At 43.0% G+C, this 21,769-nt stretch overlaps 1 protein-coding gene across 1 annotated transcript in view; it reads right to left on the reverse strand.

The window, feature by feature from the left end:
• Positions 1-277: 277 nt before the first annotated feature.
• Positions 278-21,769, reverse strand: part of Ext2 (exostosin glycosyltransferase 2) — a 117,502-nt gene continuing 96,010 nt past the window's right edge. Inside the window, exons 10-13 of the mRNA XM_013030038.1 lie at positions 10,327-10,470; positions 8,790-8,918; positions 7,460-7,542; positions 278-976 (exon numbers count right to left, since the gene is read on the reverse strand). Coding sequence (XP_012885492.1) covers positions 838-976; positions 7,460-7,542; positions 8,790-8,918; positions 10,327-10,470 — 495 coding nt within the window. The 3' untranslated portion in view covers positions 278-837. The remainder of the gene's footprint in view (positions 977-7,459; positions 7,543-8,789; positions 8,919-10,326; positions 10,471-21,769) is intronic.

Consider the following 21,769-nt stretch of genomic DNA (forward strand, 5'->3'; position numbering starts at 1 on the left):
CCCTCAACGTTTACAACATGGTATGGGCTAAAGCCACTCAGCCACATGGCTATCAGTGGCCTTCTGTTTTCCCTGAGTGCACAGATGAACACGGACTGCACCCTGACAGGAAGGGCCTTTTTGGGGGTCTCTAGAGTGATCTGAATGTTTGTGACACGGGCCCTTCTTATGCTTGATATAAACAGTACTGATCAGTCTTCCTGGCCAAAAGGTAGGATGAAATACACAGAAAAAGCCTAGTTCCTCTGATGACAAAGAATCAGTGCTTACACCACAGTAGGAAAATGAGTAAAAAATAATTTTAATCATTTTAAAATAAAAGCCAAGAGGAGTGACTGAGGGAGAGGCAGGCTCTGCTCAGCAGCCGGCCGGGGTTCTTCCTTTGCATGTGCCCACTCGCTAGGCCCCAGGCCAGGGTCAAACCTATGAAGATGCCAGGCTTGGCTGATCCTCCAAAGACACTGTGAAGTGAAGTGACTGGAAGCACTATGGCCACAATTCCTAGGATCTGGGCAGGCTGACGGGCTTCTCCTCCCCAGGAGAAACTCAGTCAATGGACTGCAAGCGAAAGACACTGCCTTGGGTTCAAGGCATCCTTCTCTGGGCATCTTCAGAGTGCCCACTGAGGATGCAGTGTGGGCTGCTGGCTCACGGTGCTCATGTAGCTTTCTGGGCTTCTGTTCCTGGGAATGCAGCTAGGTGGACACATGCCTGCCACCGAGGTAGAGACCGGCTACCTTCTACTGTCCAACCCTCCTTCTTCATTAGCGGGGGTGGTGGAGGTCCAGTTCTCTTCCTCTGTCCAGCCATCACCCAGGCCCCCAGCCATGACATACTTCACAAGCTGCCAATGTTGGGGAAGCTCTTCAGTTTCTCAGGAAAGTCATCCTTGTACAGCACAGGGTCAGCTCTGTGCTCCACCACCTTGAGGGGCATCGTTCCAAAGACAGAAGCAAATTTGTTGATACACTCAGACCTGTGGGGTTGGTGGAGGAGGGCAGCACGGGAAGAAAAGGAAGACATTGAGAAGCTGCTCACCGTCAATGAGAGAAACACAAATACTCCCAGCCTGCTGCCAGGCTCTGGAAAAGCCAGTGACAAACGAGGTGACCTAGGGTCCCTGACTCACTCCATTTGGTGCAAGAAAGTGAAGCAGGGATGCTGTTGGGAGGCCTGGGGCCTCCAGGTCAGGGTGTCTGCCCCTCCCCCTCAAATTCCAGTCATTCTTCCAGGACTAGCAGGCCTCAAACCCAGGTGGATTAGCTTAACCCCATCTCTGCCAGCCAAAGACAAGGCAGAGGGTAGGAAGGAAAAGGCTACCTGCATTTGCGCCTGGCTTGCTGACCTTAGAAAGGCAGAAGGGAAGGTTTTACCCCTAGACCAAGATAACGGCAAAGGCAGGTAAGGGAGAGAGACCCTGGACTTCAAACAATGAACACCTTCTTCACAACATCTAGAGAAATGATGTCTGGAAATGTTCTGCTAGCTTGCACCGCTCTTCAGACAAAGTCCCAGCTCACACAAGTTGGCTTTCATAATTGGTGATTTCATGTTAGAATCAGCAGCAAGAGCCAAGAGCACTGAGCTCCTGGAGGAGGGGAGGCCAGTTCCCTTCACCCTACCAGGGGCCCCCCTCATTGTGAGGGGAATGGCTGAGGTCAATCAGGCCAACTGAGTGTGACAGCTGGGTAATGAGGACGCGTCAGCACCCGACCAGAGAGGAAAACAAGCCTGAGGAAACTGCGTTTGAAGTCAGTGGGCCCTGGAGGATAGATTTCAGAAAGGTCAGTGCTGGCTCGTTCTCCTGGCTCAGTCCTGGGCACCCAAGAGTGCAGCAAGACAGATGAATCAGACAGAACCATCCTCCACGCAGAATCCGGTGCCGAGACAGGCCTTGAGTGTCTGTGGTCCTGACACTACGGTAAGCCTGGCTTCAGACTATTCTAGTCAATACAATAGAGCTACTCTAGAGCTGTTGGCTTTAGGAAGGAATTAATAAAGAAGACTGTCATTATCAACTCCTTTCTTGTGATCAATGTTTCTGAAAACATTTATTGATATTTCATTTTGAGGCTTTAGCTAATAGCATCATCCATCGCTATGAATAAAACACCAGGTCTACTGTTTGCTCCAAGCTGGTTTTAAGCACATTTCATGTCCAGATAACCCACTGTCTCCTTGCAGTGACGCTGGGGGGTCGGGTCCCTCTCTCGGGCCCATTTTTTAGCAGGAAGACTAAGACACACAGTCACTTCACCTCACAGTGTCTTTGGAGGAACAGCCAACCCTGACATCTTCATGGGTTTGACCCAGGCCTGGGGCCTAAGGAACCTGCGCAAAGCTCCAAACAACCAGGCACTCTGACTCCTGAGGCTAAGGTATTAATAATGAGATGACATGATTTATCATGTATTAAGAATTCTAGGATCCAATGTGAGGGCCTTGCTGAACCTCTACTCTGTGCCAGGTAATTTGCATACACATCTCACTGATCCCTAAAGTATTCTTCCTCCATTTTCTTGAAGGAAAGTTGGGTTTATATCTATAGATTAAAAAAAAAAAAGGAGGTTCAGAGAGGTTGAGTAACTTGTCCATGGCTGCAGAGATAGTTTGAACCGAGGTTTGCACTGGCTGTAGGCACTGACCCTTCCTGACTGCAGTAACTGAGTTTCTCCTACTGGCAGGCAGCCAAGCCTATGAGGAGATTGAAGGGTTCTAGCATGGAGGTAGGGACTGGACACTGGATAACAGGGTTTTTTTCTTCTTTCTTTTTGTCTCATTTTCTTGTTTGTCTGTCTTTTGTGGGGAGCAAGGGGGGTACAGAAATGGAGGGACAAAAGGTGGACAACAGTTTTTCTCTCTTCAAATCACAGGGCAAAATCAGTGGCAGCCAAGGCAGACTCACCAAGAGTTTCCTTTTGCCAGCAGTTCTGTCTATAAACAGGAGGCATTCTTCTCCTTTCCAGTTGCTGTGCTACCCCCTCTGTGGACAGCAGAGCTGGGCTGTGCTCAGTGTAGAACCAGCAAATCTGTATGAAAGGGCCCCATGCTCTTGGCAGAGGACAGCAGCAACATAGTCTCATACAGAGTATAAATGACAATGTCTTCTCTGTAACCAGATCTACTGGTAGGGAACGGCCATAGCTAGCTGCCCTGGGACTTGGGCCAGCCTGGCTTGTGCAGGCTATTCCAGGTTCTGGCAAGTGTTCTTTCCCCCTGCATAGCCTGCTCTGGGGAAGGGGTGCTGGGACGAATCCCCTGGTAGAGGCCCTTCCCTTTTCTGGCAGCAATAATGACATTGTCTACTTTCTGTTAACACAGGCCATCTGGCTGGGGATCCAGTTAGGCTGGTTGCTGGTGGCCCACATGAGATGCTCTGCCAGGGGTCCAGGAACCCTGTCAGCAACTGCTCTCCTGCACTGCTTTTCCAGTCAAGGGCACAGATACACTAAGAGCTCATGTCTACATGTGATATGTTGACGTATCTGGGGAAGGAAGGACTATACGTTCTGTTTGCCAAGGCTCTCTAAAGAAATCAGAGGCCATTAGGACTTCATGCTGGGGAAACTGAGGCACAGGTGAACATTGCCAGGCCCAAACGGTGCTACAGGTTTTAATGATTTATTACATTGTTCATTCCTAGCACGTAGTGTATGGCTTGGAAAGATGCTCAGTAAATATTTGTTGACCCTATGTGTAGACATGCTCATTTGATAGATATTAATACCCCTGCTGTTTTAGCAGATGAAAAGATCGAAGGTAAGCAAGTTCCCTTAGATCAAACAGCAAATGAGTGAAAAACTAATAACTGGGTGACTAATTGGCCCAAATCAGAATACTATGTTTTCTTAAATTCAAATTGTCTGCCATAGTAACCTTGGTGAAGCTACATATCAAAATGAACAGCACAGATTCTTCTAGATCTTTAAGAGCCAGCAGACTGTAGGAATTGCTGGGTAAAAACTACTCTCCTGTGCAGCCAAGATTTCTGGCCCCAGAATTCCAAATACAGGACTTATTGCCAACTGAGCCACAAAACTTAATACAAGGTCATACACTGGCAAAAATGGCTAACTACTTTCCCTGTCTAGTGGGAATCATATATTCTGCATAGAGAACTATTACAAAATAAAGCAAGTGAACAAGTCTACAGGATAACGCCATCATTTGGGCTACCTGAGATAGCTTAAAACAATGCTTCATAACAAATGTACTCATTACCTTGCTCATGTAATTTAACCCCTCTGTATGGTATTTTCACAAAAAAAAACTTAAAAACTTGTCTTCTTCCATCTCAATTTAAATGTTACATTTAATAATCTGGTGCCTCAATCTTTAAGCCAAGTAATTTTGCTCAGATGTGCTAATTGAGGGCCTTCTGCTCCCTAGTAAATGCTTCCAAAGGGTCATTTACATTCACTCACTCCCTCATCACCAGCTCATAGTCACTCACGCTTTGGCGTCCTTACTCTTTGACATTATTTTTTAAGGTCTCCAATAACCACTTAGTTCCAAGACCTTTCCTCAGTCTGTATGTCTCTGTTCCTTTCTTGCTCCAAGCACTACACACCCTGTTTTTCTGCTGGCCTCATTTGTAGTTGCCTCTCTCTCTCCCAAACATAATAATTTCTCTTGAGTCTACCCTTGGTTTTTCTTTAGTCAACTGTTACCTCTGGGCAGATAACTGCCAAGCATTTATCTTTGTTTTAAACTTCCTTCCAACTGCCTGCTGTCTAAATCTATATACTAGGGCAAGACCACACAGTCACCCATCTTACTCTTCTCCAATTTCACCCATGATTAAAATCTCCTGTCCTCTTGTCCTATCCATTATACTGTTTAAGGTAGAAAAATTCACCAATGAGTCTCCTCTCCTCCCCTACCTGTATTATTTACACTGTGAAGGGTATCACCCTTTCTCTCAATTCAAAATCTAAGTTATCTCTGTTGACTCTTTGTCTACAAACTCCCTATACCTATCTAGGTGCAAACAAAGTTCTGACACATTTTCTTCATTTTCATATTTCCTTCTTCCTTTCCTCCCTCTCTCCCTCCCTCCTTCTCTCCCTCCCTTGCTCCTTTCTTTTCTTTGTGCCAGTACTGGGACTAGAACTCAGGGCCTATGAGATATCTTTTGGCTTTTTCATTCAGAGCTAGCACTCTAGCCTTGAACCACAGCTCCAACTTCTGGATTTTAATTAACTGATAAGAGTCTCATGGACTTTCTTGTCCTGGCTGGCTTCCAACCTTGATCCTCAATTCTCACCTCCTGAGTAGCTAAGATTATAGGAATGAGCCACTGGCACCTGGCCAGACACATTTTCTTTTGGGGGTAAAATCTTAATTAATTTGTAACTTGCTTTCCCACATTTAGCTTTGTTCAAGGCTTCTTAATGGCTTTCTCCTGTCACTTTAATTCACTCAATGCCCTATTTCAAAATAAATTTCAAAGCAATCCTTTGATCAAGGAAGTCCCTGTTCAAAAATCCTGGAGAACTCTCCAAAACTTGAAGGAGAAAGCCCTTTGCAGTCTGGTAATAACAACAGAATTCTATGCTTTGGCCAAGTTGAATTTCTTACTGTCTGTCAAATAAACCCCAAGCTTTCTGATTGGGCACTGCTGATCACATGGTTCTTCTGACTACAATCTCCTCATAGTGCTCAGAGTGTCACTGGTTGGGATATTCATAACTGTTGAAGACTTCCTTCAAGTGTTCACTCCTTTTACATAATTATTCCTAATAATCCGGCAAGCACTTTCCCCATTTCCCTCATTTGTTATATTCCACAGTGAGCATCCTTTAGAGCATTTACCATAAATATCTTGGGATTACATTATATATATATATAAATAAATATACATACATATATATATATATATATATATAAATGTGTTAACTGTGTGTATATTATTGCTGGTAGCAATTACAAACTGACATAATTAAACCCAATAACAACTAGGGTCTTTTCTAAAGAAGTCTCAACATCTCTCTTAGACACTCTGATTAGGATTCCATAATAGTTTCCTCAAGCTGACTGTTCTGTCTCTCCCTGCCTGATAATTTTTTTCTATAAGTGCTATGATCTCAGCAGTGTAAAGAAGCATTGTTATGTTTCAGCATAAACCTCAAGGTCACTGTAAGGTCAACTTTTCTCCCTTCACTTTCCTCCCACATTTCTACTCAGTCCAATAATGCTTAGCTTAACGCTATGAATTTCCCTGAGCACTGAATGAACAGACAGGTTTAAGCAACCGGTTCATACACTCCAGGGCGACTACAATTGGTGCCTCTTCCAAATGAGATGTGATAGTTAATGTGATGCCTGTAATTGTGCAATACTTGTGCTCACCAGTGACAATTTGTTCCAAAATCACAGTAATACATAACTTCATATCAACAGTTGACAAAAGTCATGTTATTTGGGAAAGACATATATATATATATATATGTATATACATATATATGTATGTATATACATATACATACATACATATACATATACATATATATATATATATCTATATATATATATCTATGAGATAAGATTAGTTAGAGTTAAAGGAATAACGCATTGCAGAAGAATCCAAGGGTGAGCAAAAAACTTTCTGTATAAAGAAATCCTCCAGGCTTGAAGTCTTTTTATTATGTCTTCCAGATTTCAGAAATGAGTTCTGCAAGCAGATGTACTTGAGATCTGTGGAAACCTGAGCTAGAGATGTCATTCTAAAAGGTTAGTCTAACATTCTTGGAGTGCACTTGGTCCCTAGACAATAGTCAGAGTGTGCTGAATCAAGAAAGGAGTTAAGAGGAATTAGTTTTGATTCAGAAACTTTGAAGCTTAGGGACTTTGTGGGTACAAGTAAACTTATTAGGTTTAGTACAAGATTTTAAGTCCTTATATACTATCCTACTGCCTAGAACTTCTTTCCATTCAGTACACTTGGTGAGTAACTGATGGAAATAAAGAGACTATTGAAGAGAACCTCCACTCCTAACATAAAGAGCTTGGTGTTTGATCCTGTTCTTGCAGGTGTTTTAGTAACATCACCAAAGATGTCTCTGGTGGGTTTGATTTAATTCTTTCTAAACAAGCTTTTACTGTAGCATGGGGCGATTACCCTGAGAAATAATCCAGTATTTCCTTGGATTAGCCAGCTTCCACTCAAATGAGTGTAGATAGTTAACTGCTAGGTCCACATGGGGAATCTGGTTTTTGGAGCTTAAGCCCAGCCATATTTTTAAGACCTTTCCAGCCATTACAAATTGAATGAGTAGCATTCCAAATTAATTCTTTGGGTGACCTAGGCTTGAACTAACCCAATTCCCACAGTGCAAAAGGAGGTGACTATGGCTACCAGCTGCTGTCCTTACATCTCCAACCAAGTCCCATAAACAGGCCTAAGGCAGGAAATGGGGATCAGAGGCTAGGGCAGACATGTGCTTAGAGGCTCACTCACCTCTCCACCATGTGTGTCTGGTCTAGGGAAAGCCCATCAATGGCTGTGCATTCAGGACACTTGAATTTCTTCCGTGGAGTCACCTGCCAGAGAAGCACAAAATGGTGTCGTGCTGTGTCATAAATGTGATCTGCATGTACGCACACACATGCGCGCGCATGCACACACACATGCGCGTGCGCACACGCCCACACACACCTCACCACTCCTCCATTCCATTCAGGCTGGCTCAGTCAACAGCAGAACTCACAAGGGCCCTATAAAAGAGGCTTGGAGGGCTTTTGCCTTCTGTAACTGGAAAGAAGTGGTGATGACAAGCTCCTTAATTCCTGTTTAATGACTGTTTTCTCACTGCCAAGGTCCTTGTATAAACACCATTTGTTCTTACAGCCATAAGGGCGATGAAATACAGCTTCCCATAACTTTCACCGTAACCTTAGTCCAATAGGCAATCTTTCTCCTCTCAGCTAACGGCAAATACTAGAGGAGCATTGGGCTCTTGAAGGTACTCAGTGATTTTTTCCTTTCCACAGGGAAAAAAAATCCAGTTGCCCCTAAACCTCTGAATCCTTTTCCCTGTGCCCCTCTACCTTCCCAAGCCTTAAACTTCTAGCAATCTTTCTGCCAAACCCAAGGGAGGCTACTGTCCAAACCTAATGAAGACAGATAAATGGAGATAGGATAAGAGGGAGAGAAAGCAAATAAAGGTATGGCTAAGATGCCGAAAACACTGTCAATAGTAAGCAACTACATCTAAGAATAAGTTGAAAAGCAAATCTGGTGATCCCTTAAAAACTGCCTTCCATTTTCCTTGTAGTCAGTAGTTCACTGAGTCACTCAGAGATCTGGGAGACAGGGAGGGAACTAGAGAAAGACAGTGACTTGCCCTCTTTCCCAGTCACATTGTTAGATTGTGAGGTGTCTGTCAGTGGGATGCCATCCCGGCTTCCAGAATGAGCTCCCCAAGGAATCTAATCTTTCCTAGCAGATCCCTATAGGACCCGGCATGACACACTTCTATATATGGGCTCTAATCCAGATGAAAAAGGTCAGGATGTGCTTCTTCTACATCTCCCGGGACCTGTATTTCAGCAGTTGGATCCAAAAGGGATCTTAAAATATATTCAGCTTTTAATATGTATAGGAAAGTTACCTTTAAAAAGCTAGTAATCAATTTGTTTTCAAATAAGGTTAAGTACAACTATAGCAATGTAGTTGTTCAAGTATCTGTGTTCAAGTTTAATACTGCTTTTACACTGATAAGAACCTCAGGATCAGAGAATGGAGCTACAGCAAAGAAGGCAAAGCAGTGAGTGGCAGAGCCTCTTACCTTGATGACAGCTTTGCCTGTGACATTAGCCACTAGGAAATTCATGGCGATGTCCTCACAGTTCATATGAGCATCTACCCAGTTCTTGATATCCCCGGGCATTTTGTAAGTATATAGGTAATTAAAATACTGTTAAGTGAGACAAAAATTTTAAAATTCAACTTTGTTTTCACTGATACACAGAGGCCTAGTTTTGGCCTAAGGACATTAATCACAAGGCTACAGAAGTAGAAAAAAGGAAATACTGAGTTAAAATGAGTTATAAAAGTATGTCCTTTTTTAGCTGGGTGTGGTGGTTCATATCTGCAGCCCCAGCATTTGGGAGGCTGAGGGCAGGAGGATCATGGGCTCTAAGCCAGCCTGGGCTATACAGTGACCCCCCAAAAAAGCCTCAAAGCAATACATAAATGCATACAAACAAATATAAATAAGGGTACAAAGTCTACTGCCATAAGTTTCAAGAATTACAATTATGGAAATTTTGTTTTACTAAGACCGAATTACATGTCTAGATCTTCGGTCATGACAAACATGAGAACAGCAGTAGCAAGCTAGTGGCAAGAAACAGATATAAAATAGCTAAGGTAAATTAACCAGTATGTCCTCTTGGTACCAGTCAATTGCAAAGCCACTGCTGATGACAGACAAGTTATTCCAGATCAATTAAACCATATGCTCCCCGGAAGAACTGAACTTTCTAAAATCAAAAGCACATTCTCCAATCTTACCTTAATAGAGTCAAACTTGACATAACAGTTCTCAGAAGTACAAAAGGAACTGTCATAAACTAACAAACATACAAAAGAACTGTCACCTTACCAGTAATCAAAGTGAAAATAAGATTCATTTTTACTTATCAAAACAGTTAAGTTTAATTTTTAAACATATGTTGTACATAGTTTCATCATGTAATTTGTGACTAGCAATATAAAAATTACAGACATGTATCTAAAAAGCCCAAACACTCATTTACTTTTATATAATTCTACTTCTAGAAATCTATCATAATGATTACAACAATGGATATTAATCCCTATGTAGGCATTAAATACTAACCATTGTTTAAAGTAGCAAAAAATAGAAACTTCAAAATATTTAATGACAGAGTGATAGTTACACATGATAGAGCATGAACAAAGTGACATGTTACCAATCATGCTAAGAAGTAACTATGAAAAAAGTTAATGACATGAGAAAGGCTCATAATATATGGAAAAGGCAGACTAATGAGACTATATGCCTGTGGATGCATGAAGAGGTAAGTAAACAAAAGGCAATATGAAAAAATACTAGAAATAATAATAGCTACCTCTAAGTTTAGACTTATAAGTAACGTTTCCTCATTTTCTTGTTGTCAATGTTTGCATTTTCATATTTAAAAGAGCTATCACACAGTATAACATTTCTAAGCCCATTGAGTAGAAATTTTTCTTAAATCTGGCAACAGGAGTGAAAGATTATAGTGGGCCAGATCAAATGTATACCAGGTCCTCAGTGCAGCCACCCTTAGTCCCTTATTCCAGCCCGTATCCTTTACCTTGTGATAGAAGGCTGCCCCTGTGAGCACCATGGACACCTCGTTGGTCCATTCAGACTCATACTTCCACTTATTCATCTCATGGTCCCATAGATGCAGACGACCTGGGTAGCCCACCAGTCGGTCAGGAAATTCCCTCCAGACCTAGGGAGAGAAGCATATCAGCAATCCATACCCAGTTCAGATGACAATCACTAGGTATTAAAGGCATCCAGACAGATATCAGCAGGCCCTTAAGAAAGTCAGAATGGAATTCTTAAGGCAGTCACTCCAATGGGTGACAGTTATTCAAAGTCAGCTATGGATTCTGATTTCCTCCAAAATATCCTGTGTATGCTTGAATATTTCAAATAGTAGAGTAACAGCTTACCAAATTAGGCTAACATACAATCACTGAAATAGGCTCCATTCTTGATGAATGCACACATGAAAGGCAAAGGCAACCCTGCAACTCAACCACCCTGATTCATTATAATTAATTCTGTATTTGGAGAGGCTCTTGGAGACAGTTTGTTGGATGATACAATGTGTTATATTGAGGGAGAGCTCATGTGTTTCTTTTCTTTACTTTTTTTTTTTTTTTTTTGTCTGTTGTGGGGCTTGAACTCTGGGCCTGGGCCCTGTCCCTCAGCTCTTCTGCTCAAGGATAGTGCTCTACCACTTGAGCCATAGCGCCATAGTGGTTAACTGGAGATAAGAGTCTCATGGACTTTCCTGCCTGGGCTGGCTTTGAACTGCCATCCTCAGACCTCACCCTCCTGAGTAGCTTGGATTACAGGTATGAGCCACCGGCGCCCAGCTTCTCATGTTTCTGTATAACTTAAGAAAGAGGTCCATACACAAATGACCAGTGACAATTTGCTGGCTGTTCCTCTTCTCAATCTCTAGCTGGCTCCTCAATCTTTAGTTCATTGCCACATAACGAATTCCCAAAGGTCCAATCCCAGGCCTGATTCCCTTTTCCAAACTCTCTTGTTTTAAGGAATCTTAGCTACTTTTAGTCTCTAAACTCCATCTCCAATTTAGTGACCAATAACTTTATGTTTAGCCTTGGATGCTCCAACAATAGGCATTGGATAATCAATTTACCATGTTTAAATCAGGACTCAATTCCACATCCCCAGTCTCTCCTTTTCCTCATCTCAATAAATAGCTGGCCAACTATTTAAACCATGACCCTTGAAATTAGCCTTTATTCCACACCTTACTCCCAATCCATTAGCAAGTTCTGCTGCTTCAACTTCTCGCTACTCCTACCAGCTCCACTGCCACTGCCCCAGCTCTAAGCCTTCCACCTCTCACCAAGATCCCCATGACAAGCATGTCTCTTCACTGCCACTCCTGCTCTTCTAAACCACAATACACACAGCATCTCTGAGACGACCATCTGGCCAGTAAACCTAGCCTACTGTTTTATATTCTAACAATTTTCACTATAAATGCATATGCATATGGAAGTCATAAGGTGGTCATATGCCAGAGCAACCAGTGGCTTCCCCAGCACACAGTGGTGCTGAACCCAATGAGGAACCTTCTGCTGACATTCCCCAGGGTACAGCCAGTGTGCGTACCTATACTTCCCCTCACCTTTTCATTTCCTACACTGCCATAACAAAGAACTACAAACTGGGGGCCGGGGTGGGGGTGCTGAGAACAAGTTTTGGAGACCAGAAGGCAGAATCAAGTGTATCAGGGCTGTACTCCTGCTGACGCCTGCTGGGGAAGCTCTTTCCTTCCTGTCTCTGGTTTACAGATGCATCCCTCCACCCTCCATCTTCACATGGCCACCTTCCCTCAGCCAAGTCTCTCCCTGTGTCCAAATTTCCTGCTTTATAATGATATTGGTCATAACAGATTAAGGCCCATTCTGTCAGTTACAGTTTCCAAATAAAATCACATTCTGAGGCACTGAGGGTCAAGCCTCGAACAAATCCTCATGAGAAGACACAATTCAACTGTAATATCCCCCTAAAAGAAATCTTTTAAGGAATGTCTCATCCTCACAACAAAATAAAAATGGCTTTGTATTACACTAAGAATAAATACCCAAACTCCTTGTTTTGTAAAGGGCCTACCATCACCTCTGCTCTTAACATGCTCTCTCACATGCCAGTCACCTTTCTAGCTAAACCCCTATCCCTTTGCATCTGCTATTTTTTCTGCCTGGAATATCCTCACAGCTCTTTAAGAGGCTGCTCCTTTCCATCAGCCAGCTCCACGTTTAAATGTCAATTCCTTCAAAGGCTCTCTTGGAACTTCATATTTAAGGCAAATACTACCCACAACCAATCTCTCTATCACATCCCTCAACCTCTTGCTTTTATTTACAAACAGTTCATTTTTTAAAATAACTGCTTCATTTATGTATTCTTTACCCATTTTTCTTTTTTTTAGGTTCAAGACCAGAACTTGTAATCAGTACTTCATGCTTTCATTCATTGGCTAGACTCTACCTACACTCCTCAACTCAGAAAGGACACCTAAGCAGTTACCACTCTCAGCAAGATGTGAAGAGCCCAGGCATCTTTACTGAAACATGCAGGGACACATGTTGTCATTATACTGTTTCTGCTGGGTCCTCCTTCATCATCTCTGTGATTTTATGGGCTGTCTGATCTGGATCTTGTCTGATGCTATGTGAAAAGCTCCCCTTTGTGTAAAACCAGCTCACCTGCCAGGGCTCTCAGGCCCACTGCCATGGCCTCATTAACACTTAGGTTGTAACCAGCAGAGCTAATCAGCCACAGGCATCACCCTAATAGCTGTAGACAAATGAATCCATGTCAAACATTTCCTCAGATGCATATGCTGCTGCTGCTGCTATGTTCTCTCTACTCTAGAGTTTGTGTTTCAATAGATTAAAGTTATACGATACTATTATAGTTTTATAGGGCTCAGTGTAGCAACATAGTTATGTGCACCATAATTTCTGTTTGTGGGCCTGGGCAGGCTCTGCCAAGTGCTCTGCCAATTCCTTAACTCAGTATTGGCACTGCTTGTTCAAGTCACAGCAGCCTTGTACCCACTGCCTTACCAGAAGAGTAAAGGAACTTTGTGAAGGGCCCCAAGCATACACAACTAAATACTAGGGAGGACAAGGCCGAGGAAAGGTATATGTGGGCATCTGAATCAGTGGGTATTTCTGCTAACGATGGCAGCTGCCAGCTCTATGCAAAGGAAGTTCAGGTCACTTTCTTAAGGGGATTCTTTGTTACAAGCCCTTTCCACCTTGGTCGCAGCTACCCACCCCCACCACCATCATCATACTAGTTTTGTATTGGCTTAGATTTAGGGCCAAACGATGCTAAGATTTCAATAAGTAGAAGTCATTTTTCAGCCTTCTATCTAGAGGGCTTCATTTGGTGACATTAAGTCACAGAATGCCAAACTACACTGCACTAAAAGGTATTAGAAGTGTCCTGAATTTCAGATTCCTTTGGAGCTTTTTGTGAGCATGGCTCTCATGCGGGGCCTCTCTGCCCTTGACTTATTCCAGGCAGCTGGATATAATCAAGATACCATCCTTGTCACTTCATCTATAACTCTGCAGGATCAAAACAGAGTGAGACAGAACGGGATGGCCCTCTCTAATCAGGCCCTAGTGTAGACCCAAGTCTATTATGTAGACAGTAAAGCATTTTCCCAGCCAGAAAAGCAAGAATTCAGACTCCACAATCTTCCTCATGGCTGCCCACACCACTCTAATTCCATTCCTTTCACCTTTACAAAGGGTGCTGGGTTCAGGCTCTTGCTATTACTCAACCATGTTTTAGTATACTGCTGTTTGACATTACAAGTTTCACGTCATGTTCCTGTAGTTCTAGTAACAGAGCTTCATTTCACTTGAAATCACAGTGCCATCATTAACTTGCTTGCACTGAAGTCCTTCAGATACAGAGTCTCTCCCCCTCTTACCTCCCCATCTATTTATCATTTACTTTCATTGTCTTTTTTTTGAGACAGACTCTCCCACAGTGTAGTTGACTTAGATTCACTATCCTCTATCCTCGTCCTCCTGCCTCAGCTTCTCAAGTGACCCACCACATGCACCAACTTATCTTTTTTTTTTTAAGCTTACAATAATTATACAAAGTTCTCATTTGTTTTTAACCACACATATCTTGGAGGACAGAACCTGTCTCTGTTAGGATAGCTGCTGCTTTGCTTAGGGATGCAGTAATAATTTGGATTGCTTACTTTGGGACTATTCCACACTATTTAAATGCAGATTATAACAATGGACTACCAGCTTGTGGCTATTCTTTCCATTCTAATGTTTACAATCTTGGTCCCCAAATATCTCTTCTCTGGACTCCTAGCTATGATATCTTGGTTATTTTCCAAATTCTTTAAAACAAACAATAAAACAAATATCACCCCCAAATCAGAAACCTGAGGTCTTTCCTTTAGAAAGGAAAGCCATGAATTCTTCTACCTTTGCCCAAGCAGCCTAGACCGAATTATATCTTATAGAAAGTGCAGGGGTTTGGGGGTAATGCATATGCAAAAAGAGCTCTGCCAGGATGTGCCCTGCAACTGGCCTATGCAAGGTGACCAGTTTTCATTTCACTACTTTCAAAATGAGGGATGGGTTGAATGATCACTAATGTTCCTTTATGTTCCTCTTCATGGACCTGTTTCCAAGGACAACTTGATCTGTTTCAAGTTGTAGGTTTCTCAATAGTCTAGCCTATATGATTAAACTGTGTTAAAACCCATATATATATGGGTACTCAATACATGTTCCTGTAAAGAAGATAATGAGCTGCATTGTGAGCCAGGCTGGGGTGTGCATTTTAAGCGCAGGGTAAATGCTAACCACAGCCAGCCTCAGGAAGCAGACCGGGGAGAGGGAAGGTAGAGGCACAGGTGGCGTCCATCTGGGCTATGCAATCAGGAAACCACCAGGAAGGTGGCTATTCTATGAAGTGGCTGCAGTAGTCTGTCACCCTTTCAAAGTCATAGTCTTACAGGGTGACTGCCACTGGGTGCAAGAACTGGAACCAGTATCAGGATTTCTGAGTCAAGAGATGGCAGAAAGAATGGTAAGAGAACCAGGAGTGTGTGAATATAGTTCCAAAGGTAGGCATGAGTTTTGTTTCTTTCCTTGAACATAGTTCCCAAGTTTTGTTAATCCCTGTCAAAGTCTATGAACCTACTCAACCACTGTAGTCACAAGCCTGGGTGAGTGACAGCAGAGCAGGGCTGCACAGTTTGTAATGTTCATCTTTCTTCCCTCCAGGCTCTGTCCTGCATGCTGCCCAGATGGAGCGGGCAGCTGGCTGACTTCCACAGAGAAGCCAGTTATAAGATTCATTCTCAGCCCTCTGGGAATAACGTGTACCTTTTATACTTGGAATTTCCTGACATGAAGTGGAGTAGGGGCCTAACTGGCTCCATTTGCAGCTCAGGCTTTGTATTACCATGGGACATAGCATTTTAAGCAAGGCAGCACTTTGGGGAAAAAAAACCAAGTGCCTTGGTTCACATCTGGGCCACACTCAAATCCTGATACGCAACAATTGGGGGGAGCCCAGAGATTGTCACTGAGGTGTCCCTTATGCTGAATTGTTTTGCAAATACATATGCAAGCTCTGTTATGCTTTCAGATCTACCTGTCAGATCACTTCAGTCAGCCGGAGGGACCTTCCCACTGGACAGAGTTCTGTTTAAAATCAGCCAAGCAGGAAAATCAGGAACAGGGGAAGCCTCTGAAGTTTGGTAGCACTTGCAATTGCCCCAATCTGAATGCAAGTTAGAGCTGTGGTGCTGGGCACACGATGTTCTCTCTGTGCTTCTTCTTCAGAGATAGGGATAGAGAAGGATGTGTCATTACATCTGAAGAAGGTGGCTTTGGACATCTGCCTATCCCTGTGCACCAGCTTCCCAGACACTCACACTGTTCAAGCTGAGCTGCTGGCCCCATTCAAGCTGTCTCCAAACTCTGTAACCTTCTGGATCATGTGGAAGGCAGAGATCATTTGGTCCAACTCCCTCCCTGCACTGATGATGTAAATGAGACCCGCAGCGGAAGTGGCCTACCACAGTCACACCACTGGCTTCAGTCTAAGTTGTTTCTAAGTCCCCTTCCATTCCTGATCATGAAGATCTCTGATTTTCTACTGCTCTGATTCTAAGAAGCACCTCATCTCCCAAAGTATGATCCTTCACCTGTGAAACAAGGAAGCACCTAGGATCACATGAAGGGTTCTTCAGTCTATGTACTAGTAGCAGATATGGGAAAAGACCAGAACCTGCTGAGAACAGACAGGAAAGGAGAGGAGGTGGGCAACACGACAACCCTTAGCTCCCATCAGCACTCATCTAAAAGTGGCAGACTCTTCGTGAATGTGGTTCCCATTTAGCAAACATGGCCACATGCTCACAAAGAGGAGCTCCTGTCAGCTGTGTAGCAAACTAGTGTGTTTCCACATGACATCTGAGGGCCTACTGGAGCCTCATAATCTGTGAGGCTCACAGGCAGAGAAGGAAATGCAAGTCCAAGGCAGCTGAATGAAAGATTAAACCCAAGTACCCTTTTTCATGAGGCAATGAATCTCTTAGGAGACAATAAAGAGGGAGGAGAAAGATGCGTGTGAAGGGATGGAAGGAAGGAGAAGGGTCAGGACTGGGGCATGGTTTTTCTGATTTTGTGCTCCTTAAAACCTACTACACATGAAATCACTCTGATTTCCATAATGTCAACCCGAGGGTGGGTTGTACTATTTGCAAATCTGGTCTCAGGAAATTGTTTAGTGAGGTTAAAAGAATAGCAATCAGAAAACAAATGGCTGTGTTCAGAGATATTTCTTTCTAACATGCCTGATGCTTTGAAATTTTACAATGATGTTGGTGAAGCTCAGTTGGAACAGCCAGGAACCAAAGGTACATCTCTGCAGCCAAGTTGCTTGAATCAGGGAAGTCACCCCTGAAACCTCTCTGGTCTCCTTCTTACTGCACAGAGGAAGAAATGACACTGACTTCAAAGTATAAATGAGCTTACCAAATAGTTATATTGTAGTTATTTTTTCCTAGTGTTTAACTTGGTGGAAAAAGGGACTCTTTCAAACTACTTATGTAAATTCCAGATAAATCCAAACAGTAATTTGGGGTGCCTTATTTAAAAAAAAAAGAAAGGCCAAACTAAGCCAACACAAGTGGTTCACACCTGTAATCTTAGCTAGCCAGGAGGATCACGGTTCAATGCAAGCCTGGGTAGAAAAGTCTGCAAGACTCCACTTCTAATTAACCAGAAAAGGGCTGGGCTGTAAGTGTAATCCATCTGCTCATTTATTAATTGGACTATTTGTTCTTGTGGTGTTTAATTTTTGGAGCTCTTTATATACTTGAATATTCTTTATCCAATGAGTAACTGGCAGAGATCTCCCATTTTCCCCATTCTGTAGGTTTTCTTTTGATTCCAGCCAGTTTTTTAAAGGTTATATTTTAGACAAGGTATTTTTGTTCAGGCTGGCCTGAGTCATTATCTTCTACTTAGGTACCATGTTTCTGGGTTATAGTCATGTGTCTCCATGTCTGAGTGTTTGGTTTGGTTTTGCAGATCTAATTTTTTGCCTGGGCTAGTATCAAACCATGATTCTCTCTAAGTAGCTGGAATTATAGGTGTGAGCCACTGTGCCCAGTCATTTCTTAGAGATTTTAATAGGTATGTTGTGACATTTCATTGCAGCTTTATTTGCCTTTTCCTATTGATTAATTATGTTCCACAATTAATCTGTTAATCCTCTTCAGTGAAAAAAGTCTGTTCAGGTCCTTTGTCCATCCCCATTTTCTCATTGTTTTTTACTGTTAAGTTTTAAGATTCCTCTACATATCCTAGAATGGTTAGTCCTTTATTGGATTTGTGGTTGCAAATATTTTCTCCTAGTCTGTAGCTCTTCTTTCACAACACACACACACACACACAAACACTTTTTTTTTTTGAGGGGGTGGGGTTCAGTCCTAAGGCTTGAACTCAGGGCCTCGGTGCTGTCCCTAAGCTCTTTATTCAAAGCTAGTGCTCTATCACTTTGAGCCACTGGGCCACTTCCGGTTTTCTGGTGATTAATTGGAAATATAAGTCTCACAGACTTTCCTGCCCAGGCTAGCTTCAAACTGTGACCCTGAGATCTCAGCCTTCTGAGAAGCTAGGATTACAGGCGTGAACCACTGATGCCCAGCAAACACTTATTTTCTTGCTTTTTCTAAAAGTGTTGTGGTTTTATGTTTTACACTTAGCTTTGCAATTCGCTGTCAGAGAATTATTATATAGGGCTTAAGGTTTAGGTCAAGCTTAAAATTTTCAGTGTCATGTGCTGAAATGCATGAACTGCATGTCTATCTTTTGCCTAAAACCAGCTGCCCTGACTTCTTTCTAGGGAAGTCTTATATTTTAAGGAGAAGATACAGAAAAGAAGCATCACTTTGCTACTAAGGGCCTTTTCAATTTACAAGTCAGTGGCATGTGTATAAACAAGGAAAGCTGAATAGCATACAAGAATGCAGAGAAATGTGTTAAAGGAGTAAGGAGGGCAAAGGTTACTTCTGGGTTGGAATAGGAAAGCAAAGAGTAAGAAAAAGCTTTGCAGATTTCAGTTTAGAGGAAGAAAGGAAGTAGAGTTCAATTCCAAAGTTAGGAGACTAGCACTCCCCATTGTTCCCAACAAGTTAAATAGAGTGCAAATGATTTGACTACCTTTTTAGCAGGGCAGCAAATAAAAGACTAGGACTTTTCTACTGAATATCGAATACAGGATCATGAATTCTATCAACAGGAAGTATGTTCATAAATAAACAAAATGCCCAACTTTAAATCCATTTGGCCTTCAGTTATTTAGTATGTATCTGCCATGAGCCAACCATGGAGACAGAGCAAGGAGCAAGGTAGGCACCATCTGTGCTGAAGGAAACAAAATGAAGGGAGGTTTCCAGTCAAGACTAGATCTCTGCCATGGATGTCACTCATGGCCCTACCTGTGAGCAGTGGCCTCTTCCTTCCCCCTACAAGATCAGAGTCAATATGTGACTAAGACCTCCACATCCAGGCCCTCAAATCTTCAGCCCAACCCAAAGGCTGGCTGGGAACCTAGAAATATTACTTTTAAAGGCTGCCAAGTCTTGATCTAAACCAGCCAACAGACAGTAGCAAATATACAGCAGTCATGATTAATGTGAGCCCTAGACACCAATTTTCAAGCACCAAGAAATAAATACAATCTGAGAGTTGAACGGTAAATATCATGCTGACTAGTTCATCTTGCTTGCTAGAGATTCATTTCACAGTTATGACATTTCCAAGATCAGGGACTGCTCCGAGCTTTCAAATTTTTCTTTTTTCTTATTCTCCTCAAATGCAGAATTGCCATGTCTAGTGCAACAGTGATCCCAATCTCTGTCTCAGACTCAGGACTGGGCAGTCATTATTGCACTCTTTCTTATAACCAATGGCGCAATACAGTTTTCCTCTGAGAGCTAGAGGCTCTGTCCTCCTGGGGGAATGGGGCAGTTCAAGGCCAGGGCACTGCTGTGGTTTTGTGTGTCCTGGCCCTATGCCACATCCTGCCCATGCACCTCCATCACAATCAAGGCCTAGAAGCAGCCCAGGAAGATAAATTCCTTTATCCTGAAACCATAAGCCGAATTCTGAAGCTCTGAATTCCTAAAGCAGCCTAGGTTCCCTTGTAATCAATCCCAAGGAGACAACAGGCAGATCTTGGAACAATAACTCTCCACCATATGGATCCTTTCAGGGTTGGGATATCACTACAGCTATCTCCTTTTCAACAGAGGGAGGGGAAGGACATTCTTTAAACCACTGCGCAAACCAACACCTCTTTAAAATAACCTTCCCACATCATGAGCTTGTTCTTGAGGCCCAGGGCAGACCAGGGGAAGGGTGGGACTCTCCTAATCAGCACCTCCTGGTGCACAATGAGCTCCCCAGGATGTTCTCAGACCACTCCCCTACTCACCTGGGACAGGAGGTTTGGGGTGATGAGACACCTCAGGAGGGCTGGAACCCTCTGCTTTGGGACAGGGAGTTACATTTGATGTCCCATTTGATGTTTCACTAATGGATATATAAACAAATCTCAACTTGCTGTTTTAATTTGCTCAGTGGGAGGAAAGTGCCACTCTATTATAATTCCAACTGGGTGCTTTTTTAACCAGTCAGATGTTATTTCAATGTTCAGCATACATACTGGATTTCCTTCCTTAATATTTGTTTGACTTATTCTCCAGCGGGGCTTGAGTGCTTCAGAATGGCTCGAAGAGGTCAGATTGCGCTGCAGTGTCTCTCAGCACCTCCCTGGCTTCTGGCCTGAATGCTGGAACGTTCTTTCAGCACCACTCACAGCCATCCCACGAGGCCTATGTGTGTAAATCAATGCAAGCTGGAGATGGGACAGATTGCATAGCCCACTTGGGTCTGCAGAGCAAATAGAAGAATCTGGGCACTGATGGACTCACTGGCTTTCTCACAGGTGAGACCATTCTCAGAAAGGAGCTGTGTAGTCATTCTGCCTACTGGGAATGATAACTTCTTTGGGCACTTAGAAAAGTGAAAGCCAAAGGAAAGAGATAGATGTCCTTCTCAGAACTGTCACTTCAATGGACCCACAAGGCTCATAGAGAGCTTACAGCTACCAGCTTCTCTAGACACTCAACAAGGGCATACCATATGGCCTAAGAAAGTTTTCCAAAGGTTTACCTATGGCAGCACAATGGTTCTAGCTACACTGTGACTTTTTAAATTTTAATTTTTAAAATTTTATTTTCTTGTAAAGATGCCGTACAGAGGGGTTACAGTTACATGAGTAAGGTAATGAGTACATTTCTTGTAAAGCATTGTTACTCCCTCCTTTACACTGTGACTTTAGAGTGAGATGCACAGGTGATACAGAACAGCCTTGACACAATTTGACTCTGTGTATGTCAAAATCAGGTTTGGCTCACTGTGAGAGTGAGTGGCACAGCACACCAGCAGCCATATGGGCTGCCCAGGCTGGATCCAGCGTGTTTGTGAGCAGAGTCATCACCCAAGTAAATCACTACCTCAAGAAGACTCAAGAATCCAAGCTGGTCGAGGGGGCAAGGCCTGGAAGGTGAGGTGCCAGTTCTCCCTGAAGCCCCAAATACTTCAGCAACTGGATTACCCATCCACTGAAGGCACATGCCCAGTGCTTGTTCCTCCTTTAGAGGCCCCTTGTTACTAGTGTTGTTATACAAGAACAGAGTTTCTTAGGGCCCTAGATGAATTCAAAGGATCAGCCCCAGGACTCATGGCAGGTAGAAATATGTGGCTCCACATACCATGAAGAAAGACTTTGCTGCAGAGATTCTCCTGGATTTCCAACAAGCCCAGGAACAGTTCCAGATTTAGGACTAGGGCTTAAGTGTGGGGATGCAAGCAGTTAATTTCCTAGCAGAAGGATCATGATTC

Source organism: Dipodomys ordii, unplaced genomic scaffold (genome assembly GCF_000151885.1).
Source record: "Dipodomys ordii isolate 6190 unplaced genomic scaffold, Dord_2.0 Scaffold125, whole genome shotgun sequence".
Taxonomy (NCBI): Eukaryota; Metazoa; Chordata; class Mammalia; order Rodentia; family Heteromyidae; genus Dipodomys; species Dipodomys ordii.